General features: G+C 37.8%; 2 protein-coding genes across 3 annotated transcripts in view; both read right to left on the bottom strand.

Annotated features, from left to right (window-relative positions):
- LOC134797432 (S-adenosylmethionine decarboxylase proenzyme) overlaps positions 1-23,944 on the bottom strand; it is a 439,106-nt gene that overhangs the window by 132,439 nt on the left and 282,723 nt on the right. The gene's annotated exons all lie outside the window — the stretch shown is intronic.
- LOC134797422 (sialin) overlaps positions 12,561-23,944 on the bottom strand; it is a 78,125-nt gene continuing 66,741 nt past the window's right edge. Inside the window, exons 7-10 of one of the 2 annotated variants that reach the window (XM_063769649.1) lie at positions 15,219-15,366; positions 14,397-14,537; positions 13,432-13,517; positions 12,561-12,760 (exon numbers count right to left, since the gene is read on the bottom strand). In XM_063769649.1, coding sequence (XP_063625719.1) covers positions 12,590-12,760; positions 13,432-13,517; positions 14,397-14,537; positions 15,219-15,366 — 546 coding nt within the window. In that variant the 3' untranslated portion in view covers positions 12,561-12,589. The remainder of the gene's footprint in view (positions 12,761-13,431; positions 13,518-14,396; positions 14,538-15,218; positions 15,367-23,944) is intronic. The other variant, XM_063769648.1, reaches the window with a different exon arrangement.

The following is a 23,944-nucleotide window of genomic DNA, read 5'->3' as shown; positions in this document are numbered from 1 at the left end:
GGCGGGGGTTAGCCGCGACCACGGCCAGTGAAACCTGTGTCGAAACGTCGGTAAATAAAGGTAATAAAATAAATTCGCGATAGACCCGTCTATAAATGTGAGTTAATATTTAAGAGTTTGATCATAAATAAATAAAAAATATATGGATTTTTTATTCGAAATAAATGTATTGAATTGAATAAATGGCAGTATATATTTGTCTACGTGGAAGACTGCAGATAAGCTTGTACCACAATCACGAACATTGTTTTGCACAATCACTAGTAACGCAGTTAGTATTAAACTTACGGTTGGTATGGAACAAGGGTCTGGTGCTTGTAGTCCGTTCTAGTTATTTCAGGTTCAATTTAAATAAAAAAACAGTCTTCTTAGTCTCGTTTATGATTTTTTTGTTGTTTGTGTACTAATACTATCTTACATACCAAATTTCAGCTTTCTAGGACTTCAGGAACTACCCTAAAGATTTTGATGATCATCAGTGAGTAAGTGAGTCAGTGACGGGTTTTTTTAGATATGAATAAAATCTAAAGTATAAGAGCTATGCAATTGAAAATTTTTATGCTTATTCAGTCCATGTCTATGTGACGTGCGTAAAGTTCTTATTTAATTAAATGACAACATATCTCGACTTATCGGGTTTGACCGCCCATCCCTCGAAATATTATTCCACAAAGAAGACATGTTTATATTGAACCTGAAATAACTAAAGAAACATTTTGATATTAAGTTTCCAATTTAACGCAATAATAATCTGATAAGATATTTAAATACTTTTAAAATCAGCAAGTAAACTGAAAATATTTCTCATCTGTGTAAGTATATATTTTTCGTTACTTTAATACTTTAAATCAAACTTTACGAATCTCATGTTTTAAATGCGTTGTTAGATCAACTATTGTACAAAATATACCAAAACAATTGTCACTTATCAATATTAATTATGTCAATTAGAAGTTACAAATTTTCTAATTATACTTATGTTATTTTAACGTCCTGCCTCGAATTACGTAACCATGGCAACGAGACAAGAAAAAGTAGATTTATCATTTTATCAATATAGGGTAATTCACCAGTAACTGGCCACCAAAACTAAAATTGAATTCTATTCACGTATAAACAGAATTCATTTTAGTATAAGGTTGCTAGTTATTGAAGGTTGGCCAGTTATTGAAACCTTATACTAAAATGAATTCTGTTTATAGGTGAATATAATTCATTCTTAGATTTGGTGACCAGTTATTGGCCGGTGGCCAGTTACTGGCGAATTACCCTAGCACGAATAAAATAGAGTTAGACCAAGAAAAGGCTGCAACGATTTTGATAGCATACGCAGTGCAAGTGTTATTTATACGTCATAATTTCATAGAATATTTAGTTTAAAATAACACTTGCACTTATGCTATCAAAATCGTTGCAGACTTGTCTTGCTCTAACTCTATACGACTTTTTTTTTAAATAGGCATGTTTTAACTAGTTTTTAATGTCATAGTAATTTACGTTTTCTTAATTTCTCTTGGTATACGAGGCAGGCCCGTATTGTTATCTTATTTTAAACGCGCCTGTCAATAGTGATTTTGACAGGTGTAAGGCAATCATGTCTGTCAATTGACCAAGTTGTTGTTTAATGGGTGTTGTTCATTGTTTCTAGTCTTAATATTTATTAAACTAGGGGAGAAATGGCGTAATATTGTTAAAAAAATACTTAATTTATTAAAATATTATCTTAGGGTAATTCACCAGTAACTGGCCGCCCTAAACTAAAAATGAATTCTATTCACCTATAAATAGAATTCGTTTTAGTATAAGGTTTCAATAACTGGCCACCTTATACTGGTTTGGGGTGGCCAGTTACTTGCGGATTACCCTAATATCCCAAAGAACATCGTATTAATTTTAGTAATAGCCTAGTAGGTTAGCTATGTTACTTATTTTAGAATAGAACTGTATAAGCATTAACGTTTTGACCACAAAAGACGTCAAATGACGCGCTCGACTACAGCCCAATATCAACCTTCGTGCATTGCGACAAGGTTCAAATTGTTAAGCATTTATATGAAAAACTTAATACCAAGGTTGTAGATAGATATAGGCATCTGTTTGACGGGTGGCGAGAAAGGGAAAAGCGTACGAATACTGTCTTAGTTCGAAATTTACGTACGAGTAGGTATCAAAATTTATTTTATAAATACACTACCTATCTATTTGTATCAAAAAGATTGCTGGGAGTTCACACTGCCGGAGAGTACCTTTTCTAGGAAAAGAAAAACTCGCTCATTAGATAGTAAAAAGATACAAAAAAAAGAACAATTGATTAAATGTAGAGTGTTGTGTTGTTGATTACTACTCGCTTCTCGTCTATCGTCGGCGGTGGGCCATCTAAAGGGAGTTTTAATAACAAAACTTCCGTGAGACACAGACATATTAAATATATTAAAAACGGGTCACTCACGTATTTTAAGTCGAAAAACGCTCGAAAAGTTTGTGATTCAGCGAAAAGTACGGGAGGCTATAGAAATTAGTCGTCATCCGAATTTTAACCGTGATTGTGGTTGGTCAGTGCCTACAAGCTGGAAAACTGTTTTGGGTACTACGTCGGTGGACAGTGTGGACGAACCATTAGCGAATGACGTAGTGAGTGTTGTGTGCAACCCATCGTTTGACAATAATGCCGTACATGAGGGTAGTTCCTCGCCCCCCTGCCGCCACCGGCGCCCGCGCCTCGTGCACGGGCGCGGAGGGCTGCGGCCCGCAGTCTGCGCCGGGCCGTCACCGTAAACGCAAGCTCCTGATGATACTCCTCGGTACGGAGTGAAACATGTCGAGCGTTTTTCGACTTAAAATACGTGAGTGACCCGTTTTTAATATATTTAATACATCTAAAGGGAGCTTGATAATCTGAAATGATTAGACATTTCATGGGGTGTGTTCCACGAAATTGTTTATTGAAATTGATTTTTGTGAAAAATGCTCAGTAAACATCACCAAATAAAAAATTAGAAATAAAATTAAAGAATACTTTTACAAAATAAAATGCGTTTATACGGGACAACTCATGGAATGCCCTATGGTAGGTCATTAGATACAAAATAATGGCTTAGAAGTTCAGAAATGTAAAGAATGCCATTTCTCCCCTACGTTGTGATTGTGAACTCGTAAAAGGTGACTATTACATTAAATTCCTTATGAATTGCGTTGAACGAAGGGAACAAGGCTTTGCATTGTTGACTAGTATCTGTAACGCTGTAATATAGTAACCAACTATTACCTTTACTGTCAGCCTGTTTGTGTGACTACAGAAAATAATTGCTTAATTCACAATAACGCGTCGCGCACTACATTCAAATGATATAAACAAAATATCGCTAAAACAAAACAAAAGATTGTCGAGCCGAGTATCATATGACGGCGGAGGGTAAGCGAGGTCGTTTAGTAATAAGAGGCAGGCAATACCTGTTCTGGCGAATCAAAGCACTCCTAATGGAGATTGATAAAAATTGTATAAATCATTTTTGTAGTCACACATGCCACATTTTAAAAATCAATCCCTTTTAAGCTTACTCTTCGCTTCAAGCGAACTCTCATTCACGTTGTACTTACTAATAAAGTTTTATTAATATGAATTTTATATAAAAGTTTAATCGAAACTTCAACTTGTTTTCAATTTTGAACACTCCAATATAGCTTAATGAGGACTAGGTTTCTGTAACATTGTAAATTTCAGGCAATGTAAAGGGTACCTACCTAAAGTTTTTGGAATGACTCAAAATAATTATGTTGATTATAATTTTGTAAAGACTGGAATATTTTCAATTTATTTATTTCGTTTTTTTAGCCTTATTAAGTCGAAAATCGAGTTCTTTTTAACCAGTATTTTACTATACTCTCTGGTAAGACAACTTTGTCAGTAGAAAAAGGCGGCAAATTTGAAAAAAGGCACGAAGCAGCTATCTCCCATACAAATTTTGATTATTACGGCTTTTTCTTCTGACAAATATAAGTTGGCTTTCCAGAGTAGGTATATTTTCCGTACTATCTAATTACTAGACTAACGTAATTGATGGACAATGTAAAAAAAAGTTCATGTTTAAACTTCCAAATGGGTGCCTAATCTACCTGCTGGTAGAATGTTATAGAAACCTAGGTCAACTACGAATAGAGGAGGAAGGCTTAGTACAAAACGCTACATTTAAGGATCGAATTCAGTGCTGTTGGTAATTATTTAGTTTGTAACTACTAGATAATCATAGTTAGGTGCGTCTGTATGTGGAACTGTTTAAATACGCGATATCAGACTTTATTGTGGTGAAAGTAAAGCATTGTTTTGCTCAACGCGTAGACGTAGAGTTAGAATTTGCTTTAAAATAGGGGAAAAACAAATTAAGATTTCAAATTAAACCTTGTTTATATGCAGGGTGACTATGCCACTAGTAACCAAATTGTATTATTACCCACTCACATGATTGATGTTTTTCAGTGACCTCTAATATTATGAATATTATGATAAAATAAGGGTGACAGCGTGCAACTACAGTTGCTAAAAGCATGTGAGTGGTTACGAAAGTTTGTTAAAAACATTTTTTGTTACATCCAGTGGGGCATTCCACAAAAAGGTGAACAAGGAGGTGATGGGATGTGACGCGTATGGCAGCTACCTTAATAACCTGCTTAAATCTGTATTAGATTTAGACCAAGAGAAGTCTGCAACGATTTTGATAGCCCACGCAGTACAAGTGTTATTTTAAACGTTAAACTTCTATGAAATTATGACGTATAAATAACACTTGCACTGCATAGGCTATCAAAATGGCTGCAGATTTTTCTTGGTCTAACTCTATATACCGTTGAATTTAAAGCTAAGTTATCAAACGTTATCATGTCAAATATCGGTTACTTAGTCTTATCAGAAGTGTTAAAATAGCGTCATGTACCCGACACATTTCTGGTATGCCCCCAATACAAAAATAATAAAAATGGCTCCAGGCAATTGACTCAAGTTTGAATACTATCTTCAAAGTCAACCAGCCAATAAGGATATCATAGTATTTAAACAGTTTTACATACAGATCTGCATATATTAAATTATATTAGTATTAAATGCACTCATTCATGTGATATTTATTGAAAAAATACGACAATGTTCACTGTTTCATGTTTTGATTGAGCTTGTATCGGGCTTGAAGTTTGTTAACGTCTGTATGCCTTTTGACCTCCGCAACACAACAACTAAATTAAGTAAGAAATATGTACGGCAGTGGCAAATAATCTATCATATATTTTCAGATACGGCTACATCGATTTCGATGAAATTTTCAATACAGGGGCGTATGAAAACGACAATTCTATTAAGCTTATCATTTTGAAAATTATTAGTTTGCCCAAGTTTTCACGGTAGCCTGGGGGGTACTAAATTGAAGGGATGTTTACAAAAACAACATAACTGACTAGACTGGTTGACAACTGAAACGAATAACAACGTTCTTAAAAAAGTGTCAACCGCTCTAAGCAGTTATGTTGTTTTTGTAAACATCCCTTCAATTGTAAAGTAATGATGCGATTTAATTTTTAAACCGAAGGCTAACGAGGCAGAAAAATCGATCAATCTAGAATTTATTGTTGGTAAGATTCGATATTGAGTGTTTTTTAAATAACAAATACAATATTTATAAGTTTTATAACATACATTAATTGGGGTGTGTGAAGTACCCAATCCGCATTGTGCTAACGTGGTTGCCCACCTTGCCACGTGTCACTACACGTAAGTATATATATATATATGGTCGTGATGATGAATTGATGATACAATCATTTGCCGTTCTGGTATATTACTGATGTTTGCGTCGCGGAGTCGGCAAAAGCTTAAAGACGGAAATTTTGCTTTGTCACCGACAGTCTGTGTTAATCTTCTCGGTTTAAGCGAAAAAGTATTAAGAATCCTATCTGTTGTTAAATATCTGATTTGTCCTAAAGTCGCCAAAGGGTAGGTTACAACTAAATGAACCTACAAAACCGAGAAGATTGTCACAACTGCACTTACTGATAGAGAAACCTGTGATAAAACGAGTGTTGATGTCACGTTTTGTTATCGAATCATTAGAGGTCGCTCCAACCACTACAAATTGTTACCAAACTGAGACCAGCCACCCCAGACTAGCGTCCTTTGAACGTCGGCGTCTAGTCAACGCTATGGAAATTGGCGTTGCTGAGCAGTTGCGACAACGCTGCGTCGAGCAGCAGCCATAGAGTTGAGTAGACGCCGACGGTCAGGAGACGCTAATAGTGTGGGGTGGCCCTAAGAAGTTCTTATACTTATACATACTACCTAGGGTGGGGTTTTTCTCAACTTTTCTTTTAGATGATGATTGTGGATCTACAAATTTTTCAGCCACGTCAAATATACAATATTCGAATGTTCATGCGGGCATTATTTTCTGTCAGTACAAATATATGATAGCGTTCTGATTTATACATATTTATTTGTTGCTCTGCTAAAAGATGTGGCAAAGTTTAGTCAGACTATGTGAAGGGAGGTAAACTATTTTTCTGTTCGACTGAGCCGGAAAGCAACCACTTCGTTTAGCGCAGCGTGACGAAAGTTGACGCTTTCCTCACGGAGAACAGAAAAAAAAATCCCATTTGAGGTATTGGAGTAAACGTTCGTCAAGTGTTGTTGGAGCGACCAGGGGCCGATTGCATAACAAACTACAACTAATATTACAAGCGGAACTCCTTTTCTAATTTCACTTATTAAATAAGGAGTTCCGCTTGTAATATTAGTTGTAGTTTGTTATGCAATCGGCCCCAGAATGTATGTTATGTATGTCACCTTGCCTTGTAGGGTAGCGGGAGCGGCGGCTTCGTAGGGACAGCTAGGCTGTGCTACTTGTAATGTTTCTTCAATAAACTATTCTAAGTTACCTACACGCTCTTTTATTTATCATAAGTCCCCGTGTACTTGAACAAGTACAAATTAAATTAGAGTTTTGAACTCAGATAGAAACAAAAAGTTCCAAATTCAAAAGCGCCAAAATTGCCCTGGGTCTTACGAGTTTATACCTATCAATACGAAACTGTTAAAGGGCCCACAGACTACCAGTTCGCCGGACGATATCAGCCTATCAGTTGTTCGGAACTGTCTCCTTTTGCGTTTAACTGACAGGCTGATATCGTCCGGCGAACTGGTAATCTGCGGGACGCTTTATGTGTATATTTAGTATGTGGGATAAAAACACAAGGAATAAAAATAACCGCCATTTGGGTTAGCAAACCAATTTTGATGCGGCAAAAATATAAGCACAAAGAGTTGGTTGGAGAGGCCCAATACAAATTTTGAATTTTGCTCTTTTTCTACTGAATAATTCAGACTACGGCACAGAATAAATAATAGTTCTAGGTACAGAAGACTCACTCTCTAACAAAACGCGTCTATTACGATCAGGACAGATATGGCCGCTAGGTGGCGACAGCGCCACGCGCGGCTTATGGCTAGCCACCAAAATTGGTGTGGAACGGATGTACTTTTAGCTACCTGTAGCAAAGCGATGAAATCGCGGAGTAAGCCACGCCTGACTACGGCTAAATTCTATAACTCTAATGAATAATTCTTACAAACTCTGATATGACCAAATTATTGAAGTCGGGTTACTTTGAAAAAAGAAACTTTATTTTTATAAGAACTTTTATTTTCAAATAAACCGGTTGACATTACAGAGCTGTCATAAAAGACAAAACAATATTAAAAATCATACACATGCACTAATATGATAAATACGTTACTTGCAGCTTGCAGCATGCTCATTCAACCGAAGTCGTCACGCGTACATACTAACTATTATCAAAGAGAATAAAGTCTATAGAGACGGATTGTCAAAGTAAATTATCTAGCCACTGTAAATTTACTGCCATCTTTCGACAGAACATAAAACTGTTAGAACGCCATTTGACTTTGATCCTTATTCTTTCACTGATATGTGTTAACTTATTAAATATTAATATTCACGCCATCTACTCGACTATAGGCCAAAGCTATAGTTCCATTTTTTCGAGCAATGGCGCCACAACCTTCAGCCTATGCTCGAATAGATGGCGTGAATATTAATATTTAAAAAGTTAAAACATATCAGTTAAAGAATAAGGATCAAAGTCAAATGGCGTTCAAACAGGTTTAATCTTCTGTCGAAAGATGTCAGTAAATGAACTGTAGCTACATAATTTACCATGACAGTAACTCTCTACTTCAAATCCTCTTTGCTATTATACAATAATACATGTAGAATTATTGCCAAACATTCATGTCATATTCGAATAAAATATTAACGATAAGAAATGGAATAATTTTATATAAATACCAAACTAATTCCTACAACATTTGAAAATGTTAGGAATAGGGTAATTGCGTCAGTTTACCGTCCAGTGTCAGTTTCCGTCCACTTGACGGATTAACAAATAATACATTTCTTTTTTAATTTGCTTCTTATAAAATATATTTTTTATGTAGATAGATACATTGTTTAGATATTAAGGATAGCAATAAGTCCAAATTTGTGCAGCAATGAAGGTTTATATTCAAATTTCGTAAAGTGGACGAAAACTAGAGCCGGACGAAAACTAGCGCAATGACCCTATATTATGTAAATATTAAAATTGTTAGAAAATGTCCATAAAACTGGATGAAATGTATGTTTCGGTTAAAAATGGTGCGATTCAGTATTACATTTTATCTTATAGGTATTTAAATTAGTTACAAAAGAAAAATCTTAAAATTAAAAACAACTTATCTCCATAGACAAAATATAAAATACTTACTATTATAACTATTTTGTTTTAATGTACTCTATGGATTTATTTACCCTGCAACAGTTGGAAGGAGAATGAATCTTGTCTATGGAGACGATATTCGAAAAATAAAATTCGACTAAACCATATCCAAATACTGATCGTAATTTAGGAACTGCTTGTAGCCGTTACAAAACCGATAAAAAAATGTACGTTCAAATTTGAAGGCCCGTCCAGATGGGATGATCAAATCGACCGATTTAATCGAAAAATTAATTGGCGTCAATCTCATCGAGCGTCCACACGTACACAATTTACTCAGCAACTTTTGACTTATGGTGACATTCAAGCGCTCTAGCGCCAAAAATTAGCATTCTTGCGTCCTCGCCTCCTTTTGATCGGTAATAATATTAAAATCGAATCAAGTAGGATCTGACAATTTAATCAGATTGGCGAAAAATTGTCCCGTTTGGACTGGCCTTGAACCGCACAGAATATTCTAGAGAAAAAAAGTATGCCATAGACTGTCTCTTTATCACAGCTGTCGAAATGCAAACGCAATGCATCGTCCCTTGTAATAAAGCTAGTTCAAACATGGCTTTTATCTTATATCTACGTCTTACGGTATAAGTAACGAGACTTGTCTATGGTCAGTGTAACTGGAAGCCTTGCTTGCTCCTTAAGGCTTCTACAGACGTTGCAATGAATGGCACGCGATTTTAGATAATTGCTGGCTAGGTAGGAGCAACGAATTCAATCGAGCGATCAAATGCCGCATTGTATTGCAAATCGCATGCGATTATCGGTGATGTTTGTAGAGGCATTATTAGTATTATTACCCATCGAAAATTGCATATATTTTTTAACCTTTTGACCGCCATACTTCATGTACAAAAACGTCACTCAAACGCCAAAATAATGGACGCAGGCGTGCCAATGCCGCATTACCTTAACTGAAAGCATGAAGGTTACATTAACTAACAATGTACACCATAACACTTGGCGTATAAGTGTTTTAGAGCTACACACACCCAAGTGTACTCAAGATGACTTTAGTAATTCTTGGGGTCCAAAAGATTAAATGACTTTAGTAATTCTTGGGGTCCAAAAGATTAAAGAATTGTTGTTACACAGAAATGCTAGCAAGCTCAGTTACACCACATTAGCTATGGACTTACAGGATGCATCTAAATAAATAATAGTTAATTTATACAAAAAATACTTATTATTCGTATGTTCAAGCACATAGTTCGCCCTGTTTGGTCCCTGCAGATTTCCTTTAACCTATCAGTTCATTTTGACGTGTCAAAATTAAATCAGTTAAAAAATAGTGGAAAACTGCTATTACAGAACTAATTTGCATACCCTACTAACATTCGATATATCATGCAAAAAAAAAGGTTTCACGTTTCAAGAAGTTTTCTTTCACAGACAAAAGAATAAGGCGAAAAAAGTAGTGCAAATTTGTCAAACGATAATGTTTTAATTTCAATTCAAATCTACTCAAACTACATCAGTTACTCAAATCAGGAGGTACCTACAATATATTGCATCATTTTTCGCATCTAATGAATTATTTCTTGCGTTTTTTTTTAATCTAACCAAAATTCTATCGTCTATGTTTTTAGTGCTTCTTTTACGGCCATGATACATCGAATCGAATAGGGTAATGCGTATTAGGGCAAATATACTACTTGTTCGTGCCTTAGCTAACTATTTAAATAATCATTTTTACAATGAGTCGGGTTTCATATGTACGAATGTCCTCTAAGCGACCAAGCAAAGTAAAAAAAAAACTTGTCTTACTTGAAAATAAACAATAATAAATAATATAAGTAAATTGATCAAGAAACATCAATAATACTATGTCTTCATATGCTATCGGGCGAAACATGTAGTTACTTTAGGTAATTTGTGTTATTTTGTGTGTTTGCAATAACGATGTGTTGGTTTTTTGTGCATCATTTGATAAGTAGTTTACTTAATAGAAGTCTAATTAATAGAAGAATTCCGAATCCAATATTTTACTATATTAAGCAGTATAGTTAATTTTTGTATGGTGTCCAGATCTTATTTAAGAGCCCTTTTTACGATTCGGAAGTCTTAAAAATATAGTCATAAATATTCATGAGTACTTTTCTGTATTGAAGAAATATTGTCAGTAATATTGACAGTGAATATAGTCTCTTGGTCGCGTAAAGGACTAAACACAGTGGCGTAGCTAGGCGTGGGCGAATGGGGCCTCGCACTGAGGGGGGCCTCGCAAAGCCAACCTTTTCATCATCTTGGGAAAACACATTGAAAAGAGCCTCACAGATGTAGCTTTCGCCCACGCCTAGATTGGTTCACGCTACACCACTGACTAAAGATGCGTAGTTCACTGCGCTAGCCGGAAAGTAAATAAATACATCACATTCTTATACTTAACAGCCTTTTTTTGAGTTTTTCCGTTTTTCTCATTTAGCTCAGAAAATGTCGTTACCATTTTTGCGTATAATGGTAAGAATATTTTCTTACGCTTGATTTTAATCGATCGAATATTTTGATTTGACAAAATATAATCGAAAATTTTTATTAGTGAAGTGAAATTTTGTTTTAACGCAGATGTTTTGTAGAGATAAAACAAAACTTTACTTTTGACTTTAGTATTAAAGAGATTATTACAATAACATATGAAATTACTAAATTATTATATCATCAGTTGTAGAATAAAATCTTTGACTCAATCAATAGTGATTGTTAAAAAAAAACGTATTTTAGATAACAGGCAAAACTTCATATTTAAAATGTTAATATCAATCTAACCTGTCTGATTATGATGATAAAAAATAATCCCTTTAATATCATTAGCTGTTCTAGCGAAAAAGTGGTCTATGTTTTACTACAGTATTCAACATACGTACAGTTTGAATATAAATTGTATACAAAATGTTACTTACACTCAAGTAAGGCCAATCTAGATAATTTCATGTGTTGGGGCTATATACGGTAAGGCATTGTACATGTACATAAGCAAAACTTTCGTTAGTAAAGTGGTCTTAATGCGTCCTTGGTGAAATTGCATCAATTTCTTTTAAGTTTATAGAAGTCGCATTTACTCTGACGCAATTAAATATGCCGGCTGACCTTATTTGTTGTAAGTAATTTGTTCTGCACTTATCGATCCCTGAAAACCTGGTTCAGACGACACGACTGTCGTCTTTAACACATTTACTGCCCCCGATGCACATGTGCGTCCACCGTCATACAAGTTTGTTCCTAGGCCACGCCCCCTGGCAGTGAATGCGTTAAAGGCGGGATTCCACCAGTGTGCGGCACAAGCATATTCAGTACTAAAATGTTTGTGCCGCACACTGGTGGAATCCCGCCTTAATATTAGTCACCGGTACTGTCGAATTATCTTTAAATCGAATGTCTTCTTTAGACACGATTAGCTAGAATAGATGTCGCTGGCTCATTCGAATTTTCAACGAATCTACCTATACAGGGTGACTAATGAAACTGAGCGCTCTCACTAACGAATACTATCTGTCATTTCGCGTATGTGTTCATAGTAACCCCACTTCTTGGGCTTATTCTCGCCCTTAAAGGCGCCCCATAAGTTTATTTGCAGTGAATCGATCGATTAAAGAGTATTACTAGAACCACTTTCTCGTTCAACAGCCTAATCCTATTTATATTCCAGACACTAAAACGTACTGCCCCGATTTGTGCCACCGATGTCATTTGGGTACCAAAATGGCACAAAAACAACTAGTACGGCCAATCGAGCTATCAAATACTAATTTTAGTAACTGGTATATAAAACACCTTATTCTTACGCCTTCTCAGTTTTCTCCGTGTCGTTGAGGGGTTCCTGTTCCCTGATTGGCTGGCGCGCGTTCCAGGGCTGCAGCTCGCCGGAGCCGAAGATGATGAAACTGAGCGCTCCTACTACGTACACGCCCGCGAGGATGAAGAATACTATCTGCCATTGGGCGTACGTGTTCTGTGGGAGACAATATTATGATTACAAATTTTAGGATTATAAGAGTTCAAAGGTACGAAACAGCGAGTACAACAGCTAATAAAGGCTCTTTATTCATCATAAACTGATAAGAAAGTTGCATTTCAACCACAAGAGTGACAAAGTAATTCTATGCAACTTTTAGGTTGATTTCTCTTGTTGGCTGAAAGAATTTGATTTTTAAGTGATAAAAAATTGTGAGTTCATTCGGTAGGAAAGTTTGTTTAAAACTTGTGCCTTGAAAATTTCTCACTACGACTCGCTCCGCTCGTAGATCAATTTGAAATCTTTCATCTGCTCGCTATATTAGCACGAGGACTGAAATAAACTGAAATAAATGTCATTTACTAAGAACAAGTGACCAAGGCCTCCAGTGCCCCAGGCTGGAATCGAACCAGCGTCCTCTGCTATCGCGGCAGGTGCCTGTGCCATTTGGCCACCGTGCCACAGCGGCATAGGTCGAATTTTTCCAAGTATATGCACTTCTTAGCAACACGAGAAGTTAAGGATGACTCACGTTAGACCGGGCCGTGTCCGGGCTGAAGCTTCCGGCGCATCGTTTTCTATGGAAAGCATCACGTGATCGCCTCTCATGTCATAGAAAAGTAAGCGCCGGAATCTCGACTTTGCCCCCTTGTAAAACTATCACTCACATGTTGTTTGGTAAGTTCCCCGACCATGAAGGTAGACAGCCACCCGCCGAGCGAAGACAACGTGTTCGCCATCCCGAAAATGGTTCCTGTGGTAATAACAAACAATTATTTATATGCACCGTGATTGTAAATTGTTCATATTCCGGTCACAAACCCCTGTGGACGCCTGCGGCCAAATTCGACATGCACAACTGTCAGATTTCGCATTCACCTCAAATCAACAGTTGATTTTATTGCATGTTGATTCTATCAAGTGTTGATTCGATCCACTGTGGACTGTGGATGATATCATTTGGTACAACCCAAACTCAACTCTGAACTAGAACTAGGGGTCCTGTTGTACTCAGGCAATGCGTTGAATGTTTAACCATAGTCTAATAAAACATGGTCTTCCATTCCCAGAGTGACACGGGGCTACGTCACAACAACATGGCCGCTATATATAGCGCTATCGCATATTATCATATAGCGCTGTCGCATGATGACGTAAGCCCGTGTCAGTTAGGTGACCTAGAAAAGACGGGAATGGAGTACCAGGCGGTGTATATTATTATACCATGTGTTTAACTACACATTAATACTGTGTATAAATGGTATGTTCTTAGAGAAAAGTTGCGCCCGGGGGTCAAACTTTTTTCAAAAACCTATGTTTTGATTTACAGCAAGTAACGACTTGTAGATAAATCTTCCGTCATGTAGTCAAAATTGCATAGTTTTTACAACAAAACATTTGTAATTTAATTTTATATAGCCCAACTGCTTATGATGACTGATACTCACCACTAAAGTTAGGTGGGATATCGAGTCCATTGCCAAGGTAACTAGCATTGATGGTGAGGGCGATGATGAAGATGGCGACCGATCATACTCGGTCGTGGCCGAAGAACGCTTGCGCGACCATTAGGACTCCTGGTGGATACTCGGTCGTGAACTCGTGACTCATGCCACCAATATAATGTACTCACCGCTGAAGTTTGGAGCGATGTCAAGCCCGTTGCCGAGGTAGCCGGCGGTGACGGCGCCGTTGATGGTAAGCGCGATGGTGAAGATGGCGACCGACCATACTCGGTCGTGGCCGAAGAACGCTTGCGCGACCATCAGGACTCCTGGAGAAGTATACAAAGTCACTGAGAATGTACCATGGCCCACGCTGTTAACTGTACATCGGTGGAACTTATGCCTCCTTTGTACCACCGATGTACAGTTAGGAGTGTTGCTGTTTGTACCTAACATAAACTAACATTAATTGAATTTTATTACTTTCGGCAAAATAAAATTATGCCAAAAATTGGTTGCAAAGTTACCTACATGCGGAAAAATAATTTTCGTCAATGTTTTAAAGAACCACGCTGAGGACCGGTTCATTTTGCCCACACGCAGCATACTCCATTTCTGTTATTCGTTGCCCTGCCTGTATTTCTGTTATTGGACGCGCAAAGAAATTACCGGTTGGGGGTGGACTTGCGCTGTCGATGCTGGCGGGCACGGCTGAGGGTTTGGAAGATGTCAGTTCCATCTTACCGGGTAATCCGACAGCGAAGCCGGTGAACAGCTTCCTAGCTGACGTGGTGGACAGCCTGCCGCTTCGACAGAGGCTGTCAGCCAGCACGGATGAAACGAGCGCGCACAGGTACTTGCCCAGATAGGATCTTACCGGGTAGTCTGACAGCGAAGCCGGTGAACAGCTTCCTGGCTGACGTGGTGGACAGCCTGCCGCTTTGACGAAGGCTGTCAGCCAGCACGGAGGAAGCTAGCGCGCACAGGTACTTGCCCAGGTAGGATCTTACCGGGTAATCCGACAGCGAAGCCGGTGAACAGCTTCCTGGCTGACGTGGTGGACAGCCTGCCGCTTCGACGAAGGCTGTCAGCCAGCACGGAGGAAGCTAGCGCGCACAGGTACTTGCCCAGGTAGGGTAGGGAGGATAGCAGACCGTTCTGTAACAAATATGTTTTCGTAAGATTGCGTTGCTTGCGTGTGGAAACCAATCAGTTCGTTTTAAAAATATAAATTGGTACCACCGTTTTAAGAGGTGGTGGTAACAATACTCGTATCGGTTCTGAATAAGGCGCTTCCACATTTCTTCGCAATATCAAAGTCGCCCTTATAAATAACCGACAACTTTTTGCTAAAAATGTCACATTGACTGCATGGTCCACACGGTTAGGCGATTGTTTAGTCATGCGAGCGCGCTAAATATATCGCGATGTCTTTTTTCTGGTCAGCGGTCTCCAGGTACATTCACCCTGTTAAAGGCAGAGACCGTTTAAAGGCGCCTCTCGAGCCTTGAGATCTGATTAAGGTCGGCATCTGACCCTGTTATTGCATTTTTTTTTCTGTCGCTTGGGTGGTAAGATTTATATTTGAATATATTCTCTTAATACAAGTTCACCACAAGGTCCACAAGACATAATTCAAATAACGTATGGTATGGTGTGATTGATTGAACTGACTTGATAAAACAGATTCTTTAAATCGTAGTCATTTTAAAGGCTAGTGACATACTTGTCGCATTGATATTATTTATGAACTACCAACATGAATGTAAATTAGATATTCATGAATTGAATGAGCATTATGCCAACGTTCCTATAACTCATCGGAGCCTACCAAGAAATCGCCATTCAAATAAAAAAGAACCTTGGCTAATTCCGAGAAATATCCCAACTATTTTTACTCTCGAAGGCCTAAGCTCGCCCATATGGCATGATCACATGGCACACATAAGTAATATTCAAATACTTAACGTGGTTAGAACGCTGTCCACCGGATGTTCTCGTATACAAGTCACATTTTTTGTGAGTAGGTTGGATAATTAAATACATACCTATATCGCTTTTTTGACGATTAAATTTTTGGATTTTTTTCCAAACAGCCGTGCTATACGTGGGTTCGCCAGGTCTACAGCTCACAGAGCCACTATTACGTATACATTGTTTAAATTTAAAATTTTGTTGTCAGTGGACATATAATCATATAAAATATAAATATGTGGATCTTAAAACAATTTAACTCCAAGTGCAAGTGCTATCGAAATTCAGGGCCCTGGCGACTCTAACTATAGAAGAGGACACACCTCCATATGAATCACCAGTAGGCAAGTTAGAGGAAAACCGCAGTTCAGAGAACCAATAATAAAATTATGAGTGTTAATAAAACGTGATTATGAGGAAAGTGGCTGCGGTATATCAACCGCATTTTCCTTAAAATCTTACCGCATTGTCTCTGTAATGTGCTCTATTTTAGCTTCTAGCAAGCTTTTTTTCAAGCAACCGAGGTTGTGATTAGAGATGCCACGAATATTCGGCAACTATTCGGTATTCGCCTATTCGGCCACTTTGCCGAATATTCGGTATTCGGCCGAATGTTACCTACTATTCGGCCGAATACCGAATATCTGTTGCATCTACCCAAAAAGATTTTTTTTTACAAAAAAATAACCAAAAACTAGGTATATATATTTAATATTTAGAATGTATTCTTGGAAAGTGGTTAATACGAAGGCACGTTTTTGAGCATTTGTCGATTTCAAAATATTTCATTTTTATCATAGGTCTGATTTGATTGACTCTAACTACATTCATTAATTCTGTTGAACATAAAAATATATCTTAGCAAACGTTGTGCTTTGTTGGCGAACAGTTTTCGTAATAATTGTAACTCTAAATGTTCGCATGTCATGCCGAATATTCGATCGCCAAATATTCGGTATTCGGCCGAGAGGGGGGCCGAATATTCGGTATTCGGCCAAATTCACTATTCGGGGCATCTCTAGTTGTGATATGCTGACATTCAACTTTTTTTACTGTTTTTACTTGATTTGAACTGAAATCCATAAGTACACTGAGTGAATCAAAGATCTCCGTTTCAGCTTTCAAATGTTTCTTATTTCGGGATTTACGGATGTTTTCCTCTACAACTGGCATTTCTTAACTTATTCTGAAAATGTAATGAAATTTTGTTCGCAGATTCGATAATTAGTTGTAGATTTTCTCTCTTAATTATTTTATTTTTCGAAGTCATCAAATCATCATGTAACGGGTTACTTTCGCCTGCTGATCGATGGATCCGCGCCGATCCGTGGCGCCGGCGCCGGCAGTCTGCCGCCTGCGCAAATTGAGCTGACTAATGACAGGGTACAGCCGTGCACGTAAGCGTGTAGTCCGTTTAAGATAACTTTGCACTTTGATAGAACAAAGTGAGGAAGAGTCATTGAGTAATATTTTCGTTTTAATTAATATGGATTTCCGCAAAGTAACGCCTGATTCTATTCACTCATTGTAAACGTCACATTATCATAGAATTTTGACATACCTACTTAAATGTTGAAATTTCTACACTTTGTCATTGCAAATGCCATGAGTTCACTTGGTCCAACTCTTTAACTATATATCTAGAGTCTCCTCTGAAAATCGAAATTTCGTTATCTGCTTATGTATCGAAGCGATATTCGAGCTTCTTGGTACCTGACAATCGAAACGTGAGCGACAGTGATGGACAACGAAATCCTTCCAATTTAGAGATCCGCGATTGCAGTTCTGGTATCGATATCGACGATTCCGAGTTTTTCGCTGAGTTCGCTAAATATTTTTGGTGTTAGTGAAAGTCCAAAGAAACAGTGTATAAGCTAAATTTAACAGTTAGGTACTTAATATGATGACTATCACTAATGATAGTAATGATCGCAGTGTTAGTAGTGTTATGGTAATATTGGTAATATTAAAAACTTCTGTCTCTGTCTGTCCCATTATTTTTCTCCTTACGGAAGACTAATTACCAATAAGCAGCTTACACCAACTTTCTAAAGGATAATCTCAGCCTATAGACCCTAGACCGTAAAACTGAAATCCAGTTTGCTGGCGCCAAGAAACCGGTTTAAACAAAGTTACGCCTGCTGTAGGCGGACCAGTTAAATCTGACCTCTCAAACTAATGTATTGTCGGTAAAGACTGAAAACTATTGGAATTATCAAACCCTAGAATGATTAACTCGTGTTATTTAAATTTAAAACTAGTATATAGTCTTCTGAAAAATTCCAGGTACGGCGGGGGCCTAGCCAAGTTCGTACATCGACAACGCTAAAAGGATATAGAGAAAAAACACTTGACAATTTCCACACAGCCTAGCCAAGATAGGTACTTAGGCCTATCTTGGCTAGGCTCCCAGGTATCGATTTCGGCGCTTCCGAGTTTTTGGCTGGCTGGAATTCGGTAAATATTTTGAAACCGCCTTCAAAAAAAAGGCAAGTTTCTCAGTTTGACCCGTATGTTTGTATGTATGTATGTCCGCAATTATCTCGCGAAAAATTATTTTGTGTTTTTCAGTGGGTTGGTTTTTTGAAGGCTCCCTTTTTTAAAAAAAGAAATGAAATTAAGTTATTTTTTGTTTTGTTTTTTTTATTGTTATTATAATTTTTTATTCCATTTTAGAAAAATATCTACTATTGTCCCAGCCCAGGGCCCTGCCGCCTGGATCCCCCCACGAGTCTAGGGGTGAAGTTATACAAGTCAGGTCTGCAGCAGGCAACTACTTTTGAATAGCGGTATAATTATTCCTGAGCTTGTAATTAAGGACCCGGTAAATAACGTGCAATTTGCGCTAACAACGGGGATCATTGTACTAATAGCTTTAATGAGCCGGTTCTTGGAACTTATAGATTAGAGGGTGTTTTATTTAAATAGCAGTGGCGGATTTGCAGTATTTGCCGCCCTAGGCCCCAGGCCCTGTGGCCACCCCTTTCTCAGCACCCATCATATTGACTACATTTTGAGTTATTTCTTGTTATCATCAGCGATTTTTTTTTTCATAATTTGCCGCCCTAGCCTAGGCCCTACCTTAGGGTAAATCTGCCACTGACAATTAGTGTATTCTATTATATTCGAGACATGCACTCCTTCAACATCCCGGTCCATAAATGGGAGGAGCTTGCCGAGGACAGAGATAAGTGGCGCAAACTGGTGTTCGACGGTCGCAAAATCCACGATGACGCTTGGCTTAAGACACAAGCGAGGCAAGCGTCATCAGCCCGACATCTGTTCGCCACAGGCACACTACACCTGCGTGTTTTGCGGTCGTGGTTGCCGCTGCCGTATTGGCTTATACATCGTATATCTAATATACACTTGACTCCTCGCCTGTACCATTGTCCGTTCACCTCCTGCGATTGTCCGAGTCATTAGTATTCCATGGGAGACCTTGGTCCGAGCTATGTCCACAATTTAACTGAGACATACAATAAATCTCGCATTCTTGCTAGATTGACAACTTTCTGAGTGTTTGTAGATGGCGAAAATTATTAACGGTCATATCACACTTACAGTGGCCATCAGCACCATCTGTTATATCGGAGCGGCCAAGGCCACAGAATTTGTATTATCATACCAAGGCGCTCACAAATACATATCTGAACACGCCTTTATTGTCAAGGCGTTAGGGTAGAAGGTACAAGGGCTTTTGCAGTTTTGTGCGACGGTTCACTAAATTTCATTAATTAACGTAAGTAGTACTAGTATTTCGAAAGCGACTGGATTTCTAACCTAAAATGATATGAACAAGTATAGGTACTCATGAGATAAAACTATTGAAACGGATTATATCGCGTATATTGAATTCATCCCGACGTTGAGTCACCCGTTGACCACGAGCGCTGTAAAGGGTTCGAAACGTCGGGATGAATTCAATATAAGTACGCGATATAATCCGTTTCAATAGTTTTATTTCAGGAGTAACTATCGCGGTAATCGAAGACAATATTAAATATAGGTACTAGGAACTTATGATAGTACCTACCTATATTTAACTTATGACGTCAATAGGACTGTAACAATCGTGATAAACACTTGACCAATCCACTTAGCCACCCCATGTAACACCATAACAAGGTTCAGCCATACACCATGAAGATAATGACCATAATTTATATGTTTTAGATTGCGCACTAAGAGATAAAAATTAATCGCTGTTGTGATTGTGCACATATGTTGTTGAAACGGACGTGTGAAGTTACCTAGAAATAAGTACCTATTTATTTTATGGAAAGAACCTGAGTATAATAAGAATGTAGCTTTATAACTCGTGATCTAGAACGTAGTATTTTATTGATTAGGTACTGAGAAAATTACTTCCTTACAATTTTCCAGCGATCATTATCCTTCCTTTATTCTAGAAAAGATGACTAAGTAGATATTTAATGCAACGCTATTTGTTATGTAAATAACAAATAACACTATGTCAAGTCTAAGTAAGCACAAAATCCTTTGAAAATTAGCACCCGCCACAGAACATCGTGCCTACGGATAGAAATCTTAAAAACTTTCAATCTCGTTGAAATAAAAGAAAAACTAGAAAGACTAGAAGTTTTCTAACCCTTTTCGAGGATAAATTTCCAACAATGATTCCTTAAACAATAATAAACAAGTGCGAGTCGGACTCGCGCACGAAGGGTTCCGTACCAAAATGCAAAAAACGGCAAAAAAAAACGGTCACCCATCCAAGTACTGACCCCGCCCGACGTTGCTTAACTTCGGTCAAAAATCACGTTTTTTGTATGGGAGCCCTTAAATCTTTATTTTATTCTGTTTTTAGTATTTGTTGTTATAGCGGCAACAGAAATACATCATCTGTGAAAATTTCAACTGTCTAGCTATCACGGTTCGTGAGATACAGCCTGGTGACAGACAGACGGACGGACGGACGGACGGACGGACGGACAGCGGAGTCTTAGTAATAGGGTCCCGTTTTACCCTTTCGGTACGGAACCCTAAAAAATAGCCTATATACGTCCCACTGCTGGGCACAGACCCCCTTTCAAGCACGTGAGGGTTTGGGCTATAGTCCCCACGCTGGTCCAATGCGGATGGATGTGACGTCCTTAAACAATATTTGAAGAATAACTATTCAATCTATGTTTCATATTTCGATTTCAAGGATGTGCTTTGTCTTTTAGTATCTATATAACGCAACTATATTATACCTGATTATACATAGGTATTTTCCTTATTTATTTCTCCTCTTAAGTTAGGTTATTTATAATATGAATATAAAAGTAAAATATAAAAACACTTACAAAACAATAAAATATACATATAAACACATTATAAAAAACCTAACCTAGGATGCCGCCGGCAGCGGGGCTTGGCCCAAGCTGATAGGTATTTTATTATTATTATTTTTTTTTGTTAATAAAATAGTCATAGATAATATATTCTATGGGAGGAAAGGCAATCATAATTTAGAATGCGGGCGACGGGACACAGCCTCGAGTTTACTGCCTATACTGTAACCTTCAACATTTACGAGAACTAATTTGAATTTAGGTTAAAGGAATTCGAAAACGGCCAGTTTGCATTGTGAAAAAACACGTGAGTATTACAATAGTGTCAAATAGAAGCAGATCACGCTAAGGTTGCCTTTCCACTGAGGCAAAGATGAGAGGAGACGTGCGGGATTGAACCAATAAATGAAAAAAAAATGCCTCTTCAATTCAATTGGTCTCTTCTCGCTCTTTTTAGGGTTCCGTACCTCAAAAGAAAAAAACGGAACTCTTATAGGATCACTCGTGCGTCTGTCTGTCTGTCCAACCATCCCCCCCCCCCCTTTTATCTCCGAAACTACTGGGTCTAAAATTTTGAAAAAAATACACTAGTTCTTTGCCTATAGACGACAGGAAAACCTATTCGAAATATGCAGTCAAGCGTGAGTCGGACTTAGTTTTTGATCCAACCTCTACGGGTTTTTTAAAGACATGTCATTCACGTTCCACATAAAAAATGCATTGTTAAAAATTGAGTAGGTAATGTAGGGAACCCTTGGAACGCGAGTCCGACTCGCACTTGACTGTTTTTTTTCGAGTCCCTCATAACTCTATGCTCATCATCTCCGCCTAAGTGAAAAGGGGCTTAAGAGGCCCACCGATTATCAGTTCGCCGGACGATATCAGCCTGTCAGTTAAACGCAAAATTTGACAGCTTCGAACAACTGACAGGCTGATATCGTCCGGCGAACTGGCAATCTGTGGGCCCCTTTAGTGTTTATGCAAAGCTACACCTTAGTGAAAATCGCAACTAAATCATTCCAATAGTTTTTGCCTGTATCGTAAACAGAAATAGTCTTGGTTTTAAAATATCTAACTATCTAAATAACTTGGCATTTTAAGTACAAATATTTTACAGCCTACTGGCCTTTATCAATTTGTTATCAAAATCGTAGTAATATAAATGTACCTACTAACCGGTCTGGGACATAGTTAACGTAACTTATGTTCAATGAAACCCGTTTGTAAGTGAACGGTTATCGGTACCTTCCCGTTGGTACGGTGACCATGCAACAAGAATTCATATTGGAAATATTGGACACTCTCTCTCTCTCTCTCTTTAGCCCTTTTCCACCCTTCGGGTGTAGGCCTCCTTCATTTTACGCCACTCGTCACGGTCCTGTGCAACCTGGAGCCACTTCTTCCCCGCAGTCCTTTTGATGTCGTCGTCCTAACGCATCTTGGGTCTACTTTGAGGACGCTCTTCCCCCCATGGTCGCCACTCGAGTAGTTGTTTACTCCACGAATCGGTCTTCAAATTGGCTACGCGTTTTACAACATCCGTGACCTTGCACACTATTGGACAGTAACATATGCCTTAATTTATTTATTTGTTTTTTACTAAAATGGCAGTTGGATTGAGTAGACTGGGTTGAAGACTTGGCCAGTCTGACATTTTAGTACATAACTAGGATATAACAAAAAAGGATTTTCCTCTTAAAATATTAATAAGTAGGTAGCGTAAACACCTCAATAATCGACATGTTAAGACCCAATCTTCGACACCTTGCTGTCAATTTTATTGCTATAACATTATGATTGAAATTGTCGATTATTGGAGCTGTGTCGGACACTGGAGCCTATATGCTATGTTATTTTAGTAGGTATTACAGGTTAGTCTACTTTCTTAGAAAAATAAATTGGGGGTATAAGAGACCCTAAACTTAAGGGTTATTATTTAAAACTAAGGATGATATTATATGACTCATTATTGCGCAAAAAACTGTGTAACTGTAATTATCTTACAAAATAGCTTCGTGCAAACAATCTTTCAAGTGAAGAGACTAAAAATTCTAAAATGGAAGCAAAATTAACGTTTTCCATGTTAGGCAGGTCAGTTATGCGGTTTGCAATACTTCGCTGCCAGATTACTGCATTCCTATGTTTATCGCGTTCTTGAAACGCAATGTTTTCTTATAATGTTGCGTAATTTTTATTGGCATTCTTTTAGAAAAATGCGGAATCCAATTTAGCAATGCATTCATCCGTACAACTATATACCGTCATATTATATCTCACTTAATAATGAAAAGAACGTGTCTAACAAATATGGACTGTAAGACAAAAGCATTGGGCTCAAATTGTTATATACCGATTATGCTTAAACCTTTGGCATCTTAAATAACTTCCTCACGTAAAGGGGCATTCCAGAAATGTGTCGGGTATAGTGCGACATAAAATAGTAGAAATTAAATTAACTAGTG

Source organism: Cydia splendana, chromosome 15, assembly GCF_910591565.1.
Source record: "Cydia splendana chromosome 15, ilCydSple1.2, whole genome shotgun sequence".
NCBI lineage: Eukaryota > Metazoa > Arthropoda > Insecta > Lepidoptera > Tortricidae > Cydia > Cydia splendana.
The sequence above is the reverse complement of the archived record's forward strand: the minus strand, read 5'-3'. Positions and strand labels throughout refer to the sequence as shown.